Source organism: Gekko japonicus, unplaced genomic scaffold, assembly GCF_001447785.1.
Source record: "Gekko japonicus isolate JY-2015 unplaced genomic scaffold, Gekko_japonicus_V1.1 scaffold86, whole genome shotgun sequence".
Classification (NCBI taxonomy): domain Eukaryota; kingdom Metazoa; phylum Chordata; class Lepidosauria; order Squamata; family Gekkonidae; genus Gekko; species Gekko japonicus.
Window position 1 is genome coordinate 368,851 of NW_015172005.1, and position 15,189 is coordinate 384,039.

Below are 15,189 nucleotides of genomic sequence, written 5' to 3' on the forward strand. Positions count from 1 at the left end.
GAAGACCGGAAGGCCTGGCGTGATCTGGTCCATGGGGTCGCGAAGAGTCGGACTCGACTGTGCGACTGAACAACAACAACAGCTTTCCCCCAATATTCAGTTTGAAAACTGCTCTGCCACCTTTTTGATTTTAAGTGCCAGCAGCCTGGTTCCTTCTCGGGACAAGTGGAGACCGTCTCGCCTGTACAGCTCCCTCTTGTTCCAAAAAGCATCCCAGTGCCCAACAAACTTGAACCCTTCCCCCCTACACCAGCATCTCATCCACGCATTGAGACTCCTGATCTGTGCCTGTCTCTCTAGCCCTGCGCGTGGAACAGGTACCACTTCTGAGAAAGTCTAATCTCTGCTTAATAGAAGGGGAACATTTTTTTGGAGAGCAGATGGACAAAACATCTAGTAAGTCTAAACTGATTTATTAGTTTTGGACCAGTAAGACGAAATGGATGTAAAGTGCTGCCATCTTCATGAGGTAAGCAGTATTGGCAATGGTGTCCTTTGCCACTGGTCGAACTCCTACAGAAAGTTCTGCAAGATCTTCAAATACACAGGTGGAAGCATTGGGAGTACTCCTAAACTGGAAGCCATGTAAAGGGAGTACCCCTAAACTGGAAGACTCCAGGAAATACAGGCTTTCAGCTAAGGAGCCGCCACCATTATTACCACCACTAACAAGAGCCCTGGCCCTAGGCTTTGACATCTAGCCTGAACAGCCGCTTGCATTGGAAGATCATTGAGCGGAATAACTGTTAATTTTTGTACGCACTCTTATAGCACACCATCTTAACTAATCAAACATCGTCAGCACTTTATGAATTAATTCATTATTTATAATGGACTTGGTTTTAGATGATTTTATGTCGTTTTTAATTGTTATTATTCACTAACTTGTGTAAGCCGCCCTGAGCCTGCTTTGTGGGGAGGGCGGGGTACAAATAAAATAAATAAATAAAATAAACACTGACAAGCTAAATTACCCTCCTCCTCCCAAATAAGGTCTATGTATTGTAGTCTTGTGATCACTGGGTGCGGAAAACCTCCTCTCTCAGGTACCAGTTTGGTGTCGTGGCCTCCTTCCCTCGCATACCTCCATGCTACCGTATATCGCTAATCTGATAACCCCAGTTTTTAGGAGGGTTTTTATGCTTGCAAGGTTCAACCTTTTCCCTTCAGTAGTGGTCTCAGGCAGATACAGGGGTGTTCCGTACAGGGATAGACTTTGTAACTGTAATCTTGGGGAACCTGACTCTATTACCCATATCCTTCTCCGCTGCCCTAAATACCTAAATATTATGCGCAATATCTTGATTCACCCTTTTCTCCCTTCGCAGAGAGATTTTCTGGACAGGGATTTAAATTTTTTCTTAGCAGACAGGAGCCCAGCAATAACACTATCTGTCGCTGAATTTTTGACCTACGTATGGAAGTCGAGAGTAATACTCTGTAATCCCTGCAAATCATGTTAGGATTGTCTTGTTGTTCTTGTATTATCCTTTAAACTTTTCCTTGCCTGGTTTACTTATGTTATGCCAATAAAGGTTTCTGTTCTGTCTGTAAATGGCTTCTTCTCAATCTTATAAAAATGTTCTATCCTTCTGGAGGTAGGCTGGAGAGATGCAGGTTTTGCCACAGTTCAAGGCTCTCCAACACCAGGAAAGCAATAATCTTGGGAGACTCTGAACAGAGGTGACCCAGAATCTTATCTTTGGGTTTGTGCTCTGAGGTAATGACTTCTGTCTTGAGAGACTGGGCCATATGAATCATCTGTTCTCCAAACATTCGGACATCCTCTGTGGGAGACACTGGAGATGCTCATCTACCCTCGCGTCTGGGCTCGCATCCAAAGTTGTGTCGTATCCATCAGATTCAATCGCTGTTTCTTCTCTTCTCGCTGCAGGAATAAGAGAATGCTGCCTGCACGAGATGGTTACTAAAGGCAGATACAACGATACCCCATGAGGGTAATGATACAAATTCATATCCCTGGGGCTTGCGAAGTTGTTACCCCATCCCTCCAAATCCATCCTGGAGATATCATGTAGGGATGTAAAGGCGGTTGGGGCTGAGAACATGGAACTGTGACCATTTGTGCCGGATCGGACTCAGGTGGAACCTGGCCATGTGGTAAGCCTGTATCCCCATCCCCATTGGAGATAGAAACAGGTGGAGATGGGGTCCTGGGCTTCTCCTGCAAGGTTGGCGTTGGATTAGGAGTGCAGATGGGAGTGTTCTGCTCAGGAGCTGATTTACGCTTTTCCTTTGTCTTGTTGCCTTTAGCCTTCTTAGCTCTGGTCTCAGGAGAGGTGCGATGGGGAGCACAACCAAGATGGGATCTGCTGAGACACAGATCCCGGAGTTGGAGTCAAACGTATCAGTTATGTTTATGTGGAACTGGGAGCTTTCTCCAGGGCCAACTTGGACCAGGGCTCTGGGGCTTTAGCGCTGCTTCTGACACCCTACCACCCTGAGCTTTAGGAGTGAAGCACTGGCAGGCCTTGCATGTGGAGACACTATGACCTTCACTCAGATGGGGAACAATCACTGTGGTATCCAGGCTACTATACTTTATTTGGTAGAACTACATCTGAATTTCACAATTATCATTAACAATAGCAACCCTTAAAATAATCTTATATCACCATTTTCAACAAGGCTCATCCTTATGTTACTATGTTATGTAAAAGCTGAACTGCCACAATAGGAAGATAACCACAGAGCAACAAGAGGAAAATAATGAAGAATGAAAACTTCTGAAGAAGTTGTAACACAAAATGGGTCTACAACTAGTTACTCATCTTGTTTTATATTGCTTTATAATAACATAACCAAAACACAATCTCCTCCTTCAGCGGCAAAAGAGGAACCGAGGGTAGGGGGGTGCTACGGCACAGAAGCACATGGTCCTTGGGTGGGAACAGGCTTCTGACTCTGGCATGCAACGTCCCCTGGAGGCTTTTAGCTGCAAAGGCATATCCAATGGCAGGCCTGCAAAGGCATATCCAATGGCAGGCCTGCAAAGGCATATCCAATGGCAGGCCTGCAAAGGCATATCCAATGGCAGGCCTGCAAAGGCATATCCAATGGCAGGCCTGCAAAGGCATATCCAATGGCAGGCCTGCAAAGGCATATCCAATGGCAGGCCTGCAAAGGCATATCCAATGGCAGGCCTGCAAAGGCATATCCAATGGCAGGCCTGCAAAGGCATATCCAATGGCAGGCCTGCAAAGGCATATCCAATGGCAGGCCTGCAAAGGCATATCCAATGGCAGGCCTGCAAAGGCATATCCAATGGCAGGCCTGCAAAGGCATATCCAATGGCAGGCCTGCAAAGGCATATCCAATGGCAGGCCTGCAAAGGCATATCCAATGGCAGGCCTGCAAAGGCATATCCAATGGCAGGCCTGCAAAGGCATATCCAATGGCAGGCCTGCAAAGGCATATCCAATGGCAGGCCTGCAAAGGCATATCCAATGGCAGGCCTGCAAAGGCATATCCAATGGCAGGCCTACGGGGAGGGCGGGATAAAAATCTAAATAATAAATAAAAAATAAATAAATAAATTTGCAGTCCCCATGTGTGCCTGCACAGAAAATCAATGATGAACTGTGGCTGGCCCAAGGTCACCCAGCAGACTTCATGTGGAGGAGTGGGGAATCAAACCCGGTTGTCCAGATTAGAGTCTGCTGCTCTTAGCCAATACACGAAACTGGTTCTTACGAGACACATAACTACACCTTTTACATGGTGGATGAGGAAAGGGAAAGCATTTCCTTAACTGACAGCTTACGATAGATTTATCAAGAAAATTTGTAGGCCCCCCTCTCCAAAGACCTGCTTGAGGCAGCTTGAGCCAGTTTGGTGTAGTGGTTAAGTGTGTGGACTCTAATCTGGGAGAACCGGGTTTGATTCCCCACTCTTCCACTTGCACCTGCTGATGTGACCTTGGGTCAGTCACAAGCTCTGGCACAGCTGTCCTTGAAAAAGAGCAGTTTGTGTCAGAGCTCTCTCAGCCCCACCCACCTCACAGGGTGTCTGTTGTGGGGAGGGGAAGGGAAAGGAGTTTGTAAGCCGCTCTGAGACTACAAGTGAAGGGTGGGGTATAAATCCAATCTCCTCTTCTTCTTCTTCTTACAACAAAACCATTAGAAAACAAAGGCAGGGAATAAAAATGGTGTAACACACTCACAACACACAGTCTAAAATGACAGAATAGTCCTCAGGCCAGAATCAGGCCACAAAACAGTTAAAAGAGGCAAAAGCCTAGGAATGTTTTAGCCTGGCAACTAAAGGAAAGAAAGGCAGATGCCAGGCAAAGGCATTGCAGAAATGAAGTGCCACCCCTGAAAGAGCCCTGACTTTGGTCACCACTGGCTTATGGGCAAAGAGAGCATAGCTCCAGAAGAGGCTCACCTGATCGGGACTAGAGGTGAAGGCAGAGTCATTCAGGATGTCTCACCTGCCCTTAGTTGTGTTGGTGTCTAATGCTGCCGAATCCCCTGGTTATGCACTTCTGGGCCTCATAGCAGCTCAGTGCACACACACCCCGGCCACAATGTAACCCGCTAGTTGTGTGTCTCCTGCATAGGTGCACAGATTCCTCCCACCGCATCCAAGCTCCAAGCATGGAAACACTTGAACAGCAGGCTGTGATGTCAGTTGCAAAATCAGATCTCTTGAGTTCTTACCTTTTCTTCGAGTCACGTCACAAGGTAGACTGGAAAAGGATCTTGTCTGACCCAACCCAGCCCTGGAAGTTGTGCTGTTCCTTGCAGTTTGGTAGTGTCTAAAAGGGAAACACAATGTTTCTATCATCGCACAACACAAAAGGTACCATAATCGCTTCTCAGAGTGGTAAAAAAAATATCCATCCTGGGGAACAGCCCAACCTCACAATGCTGCAAATACAGAGCCATTGATTTTGTAATGACCAATGAATCGTTTATAGTTTGTCTTTCTCACTGAGACCCAAGGAGGATTACATGGTGCAAGTCAGTGCAAACAGCAGGAGCCACCTAATAAGCAATGTAATAGGACTAGGATTGCAGAAATCTGAAACAAGGTATTAAATGGGACATTTAAAACAATGCAAGGAATAGTACTGCATAAGTAGAAATATAGTGCTCTAACAGCAAGATAAAAACATACAGTAACAGATAATACATGTTAGACATACGATCCACAGCCCCATTCCCTTTATTGAAGCCACATGATACAACAATGTGCCCTGGGACATCGACAAATGGCCATGGTAGACTCCTCTGTGCTGCACTCAGGCTTCTGAGTTTCAGACATCAAATATTTCTATTCACCCAGGCTTTGAGCTTTGCTGCTGCTGCTTCTTTGTAATTTGGTACTCCCTTAACATCTGGTGGAGCCTGGCCTTTCGGTTTTCAACTCTTGTTCATTCTGTTTATAGCTATTGTAATGATTTATTGTGGGCTGTTGCTTTTTGTAACTCTCAAGACAGGCATTTTAACTGATGCTTCACTGATTTGTTGCATTTTCATTTAAGATGGTAAGCTGCCCCCCCCCCATAGACTCCAAGGTGGGATTTACATTTTGGGGGAGAGAGTTCTAGTTAGGGCTGAGGAAGACCGGCTGCTCAACCCCCCTTCCTCTGTGCTTGAGGCTCTAAGAGAACCTCTGACAGACAGGGGAAAGGACTGTGATCGGTTTGAACGGAGACTTCTGACGTGAGACATTTTTAGTGCTATTGTAATATCTGTTTAGTGTGACTTGCATATGTCACCTTGGGTTCTACTCTGCAGGACACAGGCAGGGTAACAACCAGGGCTCTAGTCGGGGGGGAGCTCTCAGGTACGGAGCTCCGGAAGAGAACCTCTAGGGGGCGGGGTGGTCACATGGTGAAGCCCCGCCCCCTTCTTTACCCCGCCCTCTGCTTCGATCCTCATTCCGTTTGGGAATGAGGATGAAGCAGGAGGGTAAGTAGCCGGGCCTTCTGACACACTTCCGGCGATGTCAGGGGGTGTGGCCTTCTGTCACTTCCGGTGATGTCAGGGGGCGTGGCATATGCAAATAAGTTATGCTAATGAGTTATGCTAATGAGCTCCGGCAGCTCTTTTTCTACAACAAGACCCCTGGTAACAACCATCCTAAAACAAAAATGTAGGAAGTATGGGTGTGTATTGTCTCAATCACCCTGGTGTGTCTTCTTGCCTGGATGCACGGCACCCTGCAGCAAAACAAAATCTAGTTCCCACTTGGGACAAATTAATATATGCAATCATTTTGTTTGATATATCTTATTAATGTTTTAATTGTTTTATCTTGATGTTTTTATGAATGATGTGCATCACCCAGAGCCCTGCACAGCAGGGATTGGGCGATTAAGAAATTAAATAAACAAATAAACAAACAGACCTGAAGTGGGACACCTGAGGGTGATTGAGAGCTTAAATACCTTACCTTCCAGCAGAAGAGATGCGCGGCCTCTTGATATCTTGAGGCAACCTTGTTTTCGGTGGTGATCCAGGCTCACGTGAAGGAAGTTGCACTGTGTCTGATAACAGCTCATGCATGAGGTTGAGAGCTTGGGAGACTCTGAGATTATGGTGCTCAGACAACAAGAGTCTCAGGAGGGAAGAGGAGCAAAAAAGAAGCACATTAAGCTACTATGAATCTATTAAATAAATATCCAACGGGGATTTTAGCGACGTATTCTGTCACTTGGCTGAAGAAACCTAAGCTTACTTTTACTGGAAAGCAATCCCTCTTTTTGTAGGAAAAGCCAACACAAATTCAAAATGAAGACTAACAGCATTTTACTTAAAGGAGCATGCATTCACACATGTGGCATTTGGCCTTCAGACAGAGTCCTCAATGGCATCCAGCGTTCCCATCCCTCACTCTCTCACACACCCTGTATTGTTCCACCTTCCCACACCTAAATCGCTCTGGCTATACCAAGGTCTGAATGACACAGAGTGGAGACAGATTTTAAGGAAGAGGGTGAACAGGAAGAATGCATCCATGTCATCCTACTCTGGATGTCAGGGACCTCCAGGCTGACTGAAAGTGTGCATGGGGTGGTGGTGTTGGTAAGGTCCCAACTGCTGATCTCTTCTGTCAACTTTGCTAGAAATACCATGGACTTTTCACTTTCGCTCTTTTCCTCCATACAAGCAGGATCCTGGACACATACTTACAGCATTCCTTTGACATGTGACATGAAGTATGCCTGGAGGAATGAGCAGGCAATTAAAGGGCTTGTTTTATTCCAGGAATATCCAGTTTGAATGATTCTGAGATGGGTTTTGCATTTTTACAGCTCTAGTGGGCTGCACTGGTACTCCCGTGGTGGAAAAGCACCTTTTGACAGTAGGCCAAAGGGTGACTACGTTGGAATGTGATTCTGATAGGTCAAAAGTGTATTGACACAAAGGCTGCAGAAAAGTGCAAGATTGAGTCTATCGTTTGATAGCAAGAGAATCCCAAGAAGATGTTTCTCTATATATAATAATTGTGTTTTGAAGTGGCACTCTCCAGAACGTTCCACACGCTCCCAAATAAGTTGGCTCCCTGATGTGTCACTCAGAACGTCTCCCTATCCACTGGCTGCATTGCCTGAGTCCCGCCCATAGAAGCGGCACCGGCCACAAATTCCCTCAGAAGACAGTTGCTTCCTCTCCCCAAAGGGCCTCGCGCTTGCCATGATGCGGCGGCAGCAGCCTGGTTTCCCCACACCTGGCGGGGTCTTCCCAAGGCAGCAGGCAGGAGGCGACCCCACTCGGTCCGGAGAAATAAATGCTCCAAGCACGCAGGCCGGCTCGGCTTGAGCAGGTGTGCACCCAGGAAGCTCTGGCCAGAGAGAAAGAGGTGGCGGCGATGCTGTCAAGGATGGAGGAGCGCCGGATTACGTGCCGGGTGACGCCACGGCTTGCTTGGAAGAGGCAGAGCCCGGCTGGAGGCAGCGGTGGCGGCTCCGCAGTCCTGCTGCGGGTGGAGGGGATTCTGTGCAGTGTCCCCAGGTGCCTTCCACCTTGCCCAGGGGTAAGCAAGCCCAGCCCACCGCGGCAGCCTTCGCCATCATCCTCCCTGTCTTCCCACATCCCAGGCTTGCTGCGCCCCCTGCCCCACGGTGGGAGGGAGGGAGGAGGGAACTGGCCGGTGGCCTTCCTGAATGGACAGCTGCCCACGGCCCAGTCTAGTGCTCGTTGTATTGCTTTTACAACAAGCTTGGCTACTAGTTTCATATAAGGCCAGTTAAAAAAAAAAGTTCCCAAGGACATATTTCAGTCCCATATCTAAAACACTATTTATCCCTTGCCCATCTCCTAATAGCAAACCTAATAGCAAAACTTCTTCTATTAATCACCCTTTTCTCTTTGTGCCACCACCCACAGGTCTCTCTATAACCTAAATGATTAGCCCCTTCCTCCCTCTTTCCTGCCACCCAGGTATCTCTGTACCTCCCTTCTCTGAGTTCCCTTCTTTTTTCCCTTTCTTTGATCCCCTCCCCCATTTTTTTGCTGTTTTTGTATCCTCCCATGTACCTTAGTTCTTCCTTGCTGAGTTTGGCAACAGCACTATAGGGCTTCCTTCTCCCAACAAGACACACAGTAAGGGAATCTCAGAGGCAGGGTGGCACCCACTCCACCACACACCTCCAGGGAAGGAGAGCTATGCAGGACAAGTGACATGGGCATTTCCTCATGCCTCCCAATTTTGATGGGCTTGGGCAAAAAGGGGAGGAAATGGGCCACAAAATCAGGGCACCTGGAATTCCCCCAGAGGGGGGCTGCAATTGACCCACAAGCCTTATGCTGAGCAGGCCTGTTCTGCATATTTCCCCACAAGAACAGAGCAGGAAGCACCATTCCCAGTGGCCAGGTTCTTCACATGTACCATCCTTTCCTGGCTCAAAGCGTCTTCATGTACTCTATCATTCCTGAAAAAATTCCTGCTTATAAAAGAAGCCCTGTGGTCCTTTGTCTAGCAGGCCAGTCATTTTATGTACTTGGAGGACCCCCCCCCCTTGCCCCAAGATACACTGGAAAACCTCATGCACACAAAGTCCCAATGAGCATGGGGCACGCTCATTTTCCTTCCAAAGAAAGAGAATGTTGAGTTGGTTGAGCCTCAGTTAAAGGGGGGGGAAAGACAAGTGAAGGGGAGAAGATGACCTTGGCTTGCTTGAGCCCCTAACAGAAATAGTATCCAAGGGAAGGGTAGTTAGGGTCAGGAGATGTATGACATGAAGGCTAAGATTCCCCCTGCAACCACAGATTCACATGCTTTTAAGGACTGATCACACATAAGCTAAAAATCTTCCCTTGGTAAGAAGATGAATTATGCCTGGGAAAGCTGATGCCACAGAGCTAGCAACTCTGAGCTTTTTTTGTATCTCCGCCCCACCCCCCGTGAGCATTCTGCCCCAAGCTTGCCTTGCAGCAGAGCTCCTTTCACATTCCAAGCCAACGAACTCAACCTGAAGGAAACCTTTCATTCGAGTATCATGTTGGTTACCAGCAGATCATTGAAAGATACACAGCAGAATATAAAGAACTTGCACCTGACACTCCTTGTTGGCCGATGCAACTAACAGAGCACCACAAAACGAGAAAGCTAGAAGAAAGCTGGGGGGGGGGAACCCCACTTACTTATCTTTTTCCTCTTTCTTTTTTTGCTGCAGTTTAATTTCCCGTGATGTATATCCAAGCTGCTATAGGAAAAAAAAATAGCAAATAGATCTTATCACTGCTGTTATACATTTATCGTAGGCAGTTTTTCAGGACTAGGGCTCTGGAACAGGGCAGATCGAAAGCCATCGGTGCAGGCAGCCACTGGCAAGCAGGAACCTGGACATCGGTGGTCCTTGAGATGATCCCAGGCTGCTGCTCCGCTTTCCACTCAAAACAGGCCAAAATCCATTTGCTGTTGCTCTTATACAGCTGCACAATGGTTTGGTAAGCTACTTTGCTATCATTCAAGTCCAGTAGCACTTTGGAAACAAACAAGATCTGGGGGGGATCAGCTTTCGAGAGTCAACGCTTATACTCCCAAAATCTCGCTGGTCCCTAAGGTGCTACTGGAGTCAAATCTATCTCTCCTACTGCAGACCAACACAGTTACTCTCTGAAACGACCGTGCTGTTGTCAACTCCCAGCAAGTGACACTTCACGCTGTAATCACCACACACTGAAGATACAGGCTGTTTCCCTCCTCAATATTAATACAGCTGAAAATAATGGCATGCATGCATAAGACAGCCAGTCTCCCACATTATTTACGTTTATGGTTGCACACTGGCCAGTCCCAAAGGTCCCAACTAGCTGTGACTGGTTCAATAAGGTGTCGTGGACCGTGTCAGAGAGGGGTCTGGGTCTGAATCCCCACTCTTGCTGGGGTACATTGGTCCAGTCACAGAACTTAGCCCGACAACAAGCAAACACTGTGATATGAATGACTAGGACATTTAGGATGCATTTGGCCAGCCAAATTTAAAATTGAAGGCTCCCAGCCGGGTAGAAAAGAGGACTGGTTTGCTACTACTACTATAAATAATAATACAGTGTTTGCTCTTAGGACTGCACTGTAAACTAAGCAGTTTAAAACAAGTAATCTCACCAAGTTATTCCTTAACTGAAAAGGATTGTGTTCCTTTTCTCTTTGTTCAGCCAGCTTTTGGAGATACTCGTTCAGTCTTTCCTTTCGCTTTCTTTTCATCCAGGTTTGTAACTCTTTTTTCTCCTGTTCTGTTCGATGTGAACGTCCACTCACTGCGCTGGAGCATCTGAAACAAGACACAAAATAAACAAGACAGAAGTGCTTCACAGATTACCTCTTCCAACCTTGGTTATTAACACCCATGAGAAAAAGCTAAAGATGCCAGCCTCCAGATGGGACCTGGGGATCCTCCGAAATTACACCTGGTTTCCAGACTACAGACATCAGTTCCACTGGAGAACATGGATGCTTTGAAGGGTGGAATGTATGGCATTGCATCTTACTAAGGTCCCTGTCCTCCCCTGGCTCCACTCCCAAATCTCTAGGAGTTTCCCAACCTGAAGCTGACAACTCTACCCCCTCATCCCCTGCCGGTGGCCAGGGGGGACCTGGGAACCCTAGAAAAAGCACACAGAGAGTTAGCAAAATACTCATTATTATGTCTGCTTTGCTTCCAGCACAATGAGTTGCATGCCACCACAGCCTGTCTAACACTACTATGCATAAATATAAATGAAGGACAAGTATGATGTGATTTTCAGATACTCCACATATAACAGTATCTTGCATCACGGGTGAGTAACAGAACATGTTGCCATTGAGGACTGCAACCCGGTCTCAGCAAAGTTGTAAAAGTACCTGGAGATTTTTTTGGCCTGTGTTTTTGTGAGGCCCAGTTCTGCAGCTGAAATCCTGCCTTCCTTTATGAGATCAGTTATGATGTCAGTAACACCGCTCAAGCCAGTAATCTGCAAGGGATCTTCTGAGAAACTGGAAAAAGCAATCACACGATTGGAATCAAGGAACAGAACCACTCCTCCAATCAACTCAGGCTGTGTACAGCTGGCTTCTTAGATGCTGCTGAGTTCACTAGGGTTAGGATAGCCTGATAGCGTGCAGGATTGTGTCCCATTTGATACTGATATTACATTTGACTATATTAGCTGGAGGTTTTTTTAAAATATCAGACTGCAGTGTTGCTATTTGTATTGGGAGGGGGGAGAATGAGGATCAGTCTTAGCTAAAATGAGCTATTGCAAATTACCCCCAAGTTTCCTTGGATTTCCATGATCTTCTTAATGACATTATCAAAACAGCCAGAGGTCCTGATGTTCCTGAACACCTCCCAGCTGCTGCTGCTCTGTGCAAGTCTAGGGAGGCAAGAGTCTCCTTCCTTTCTCTCCCAACTACTGAATACTTCAGACATCGATTTGCCACACCCAGTGGCCTCTGGGAACTGCACTTCCTAGAACACATGACATTAGATGTGGGGCATCCTGGAAACTACATCTCCCAGGGCACAGTGCCTATTGTGCCAGGGGTTGGGAGGAGGAGAAACTTTTCTTTATTTCCTTCTTGTATGTCCACCTCAGCCAAGCAGCAGATGGTAAGGTGGAAGAGAGGTGCAGGGGGAAGAGAAATTCTTCTCTGTCTTGGTCATACCACCAGAACCAAAGAACAGTTTGGGGGCTGTAATGATTGACTTACATTGACAGTGACCATTAATAACTTGAAATTCATACTTTGAGTTAAGAGAACAAAAACCTCAGTGGCTATGTAATTGATATAAGGTGTGTTCTATGTAACTTATAGAAAAGTGAATAATAACCTTAAATGTCTTATTTTTCTTATAAATAAAAATATGCAAAATAGATAATATGACATCAAAACATAGCTAGGAGAATATATATTACATAAATACCTTATTACTCTCATCTAGGAAGCCTTCCATACACTTGCTGAAGTAATAAAGTAATTAAAAGCCTTATTCTTAAATTCTTAAAGAATTTCTTATTCTTATTCTTAAAGAATAACTACACTGGAACATGGTTCAACATATGCCAATTCATCAGCAAAGAGCAAGTTATAAATGTACTGATGCATGGGAAAGAGAGAGCAGAATGTGATGTTACTGGATGCCGTATACATTTGTATATAAATCTGGGGTGGGGGGGGAGGGTTCCTCCAACACACTTCTGATTTCACTGTGGTGTTAAAATGTTTTCCAATACACACCTTTCATCCAGTTCTTCAAGTCTAGTATAGATATCTAAAAAAAGAAATAAATAGATTCTATCAATGAAATATACTGTGGGAAAGCAGTATCTGCATTAGGCAATCTGCTGCCCATGGAAGAGGTTGGAAAGCTATGGCAGCGTTTCCAAAGGAGGCGACGTAGTCACTTTTTCCATGTTAGGGACCACTGCATCATCCAGAGGAGCTGAGGCGGTAACTACTTACCCACTATTGATAGGACAATTAAACAGTTAGATTTGAATTCAGTAGCACCTTGCAAACCACTAAGATTTTCAGGGTAGGGGCTTTCAAGAGTCAAAGCTCCCCTCGTCAGACAATGAGTATGAATGGAGATCTGAGTCTTCTTATCCCAGTCAGAAGTTGGGAGGGGTTTTGTAAAGAATAACCAGAGAGGATTCAAAGGTACAGTGCATATTGTAAGCAGCTTGATCGGAGCAGAGGAGAAATGCTTGGGGGCAGAAAGTTAGCATCTGTGGTGAGATAAGAATCCTGTATCCCTATTCAGCCGGGGTGTGTGTGTGTGTGTGTGTGAATTGTCCTGAACTTGTGAATGAACTCGGGTTCAGCAATCTCACATTGTAATTTCCCCTTGCTTTGTTTTGAGGACTACCATTCTTAGGTCAGAAATAGAACACTGGTTTTTAAGTGTTGAGGTTTTTATATTGGATTTATGTACATTTATTCTTTTGCGCAGGGACTGACTTGTCTATCCAATGAAGAGAATGGTAGGGCACTGCTGACATTCACTGGCATATACAATGTTGGAAGATGAATAAGTTACTTCAGGCTATGTTAAGAGTAGGGGTGTGCATTCGGCAATAGCCGAACCGACCCCCTCCCCCCAAAAAACAAGATCTTTAAACCTAACAGCCAGAGCCGCCAGTCATTTCTTGGGTTTAAACGCCTTTCTTTCCCTTCCCGAGATCGGGGAGGGAAAGAAAGGCATTTTAAACATGCCTGGGCTCCCTGCCTGATCTTCTCCAGGCTGCGGTGGGTTGGCTGGGGAAGAGAAGAGCAGGCATGAAAACATGCCCCCTTCCTTCCCTGAGCCTCTCTGCTTTGCAGAGAAACTCAGGGAAGGGAGGGAAAGGGGGGGGGCGTTTAAATGCCTTTCTTTCCCTTCCCCAGATTCGGGAGGGGGGAAAAGGCATTTTAAACATGCCTGGGCTCCCTGCCTGCCCTTCTCCAGCTACCCCCTGTCAGCTAGAGAAGGGAGGCAGAGAGCAGAGGCTTCCCCCTTGTCAATTTCACTCACAACTGACTTGGGGGGGGGGGGAGTGAAACTGACAAGGAAATTTCTAGGGGCTACCAGAGGAAAAGAAGGCATTTACTTTCGGGTCTGATTTACCCAAAGCCAAAAAATACTGGCTTTTTTTTTTTTTTTGCACACCCCTAGCTGAGAGCCAGTGTGGTGTGATGGTTAAGAGTGGTGGACTTTAATCTGGGGGACTGGTTTTGATTCCCTGCTCCTCTACGTGAGGCCTACTGAGTGACCTTGTGTCACTCACAGTTCTCTCAGAACTCTCTCAGTCCCACCTACACCTCACAGGGTGTCTGCTGTGGGGAAGGGAAAAGAAGGCGACTGTAAGCCACTTTTAGACCCCCTAAGGTAGAGAAACGTGAGGCATAAAAAAAACAGGTTGCTTACCAGTAACTGGTGATCTTCGAGTGGTCATCTGTGCATTCACACCAATGGGGATCTAGTGCGCCTGCGCTGGATCTGCCGGTGCCTAGCAAGCTCTCCTAAAAGGATTTTCGTGCCTGGCCCAACTGAGCATGCTCAGGAGCCCCAGTGAGCAGGCCCAGAAGGCCAGGCACGGACATCCCTCCAGTTCCTACCAACCGCCGCGCATCAATCTCCTAATAAAATAAGTAGAAGAAGACAGCAGCGGGGCAGGAGGGCGGGTGGTGTGAATGCACAGATGACCACTCGAAGATCACCAGTTACTGGTAAGCAACCTGTTTATCTTCTTCGTGGTCTCTGTGCTTCACACCAATGGGAGATTAGCGAGCAGTATCCAACCTGGAGGTGGGTGCTGTCAGGTGTTTACTGCTTAGCCGATGATAAAACCTGACGTCCCAGACTGTCACAGGTGGACTGGCGGACGTCTAGGGCGTAGTGCCTGATAAAGGTATTAGGCGTGGCCCAGGTTGCGGCTCTGCAAATGTCTTGCAGCTATACTCCCTTCAAGAACGCAGTGGATGTAGCGACAGCCCTGGTGGAATGAGCCCGTACCGGGCCTGGCAACGGCTGTTTCGCCAGTAGGTAACACAGTTCTATCAGATCTACGATCCACTTGGATAGACGTTGGGCAGTGATTGGAGTGCCCACACGGGGTGCAGCGTATGAGACAAACAGCTTATAGGTTTGCCTGGTGGAGCGTGTCCTACTCAGGTAGAAGAGGAGGGCCCGCTTCACGTCTAAAGTGAGCATAAGTCTGTCTTCCTGTGATTTCGGGTCAGGATAAA

The 15,189-nt window shown here is 46.7% G+C and overlaps 1 protein-coding gene across 1 annotated transcript in view; it reads right to left on the reverse strand.

The window, feature by feature from the left end:
- Positions 1 to 1,757: 1,757 nt before the first annotated feature.
- LOC107117954 (chromosome unknown open reading frame, human C5orf42) overlaps positions 1,758 to 15,189 on the reverse strand; it is a 78,225-nt gene continuing 64,793 nt past the window's right edge. The window contains exons 44-50 of the mRNA XM_015420153.1: positions 12,670 to 12,733; positions 11,323 to 11,454; positions 10,585 to 10,750; positions 9,618 to 9,676; positions 6,424 to 6,588; positions 4,683 to 4,780; positions 1,758 to 1,888 (exon numbers count right to left, since the gene is read on the reverse strand). Of these exons, the coding sequence (XP_015275639.1) occupies positions 1,758 to 1,888; positions 4,683 to 4,780; positions 6,424 to 6,588; positions 9,618 to 9,676; positions 10,585 to 10,750; positions 11,323 to 11,454; positions 12,670 to 12,733 (815 nt within the window). The remainder of the gene's footprint in view (positions 1,889 to 4,682; positions 4,781 to 6,423; positions 6,589 to 9,617; positions 9,677 to 10,584; positions 10,751 to 11,322; positions 11,455 to 12,669; positions 12,734 to 15,189) is intronic.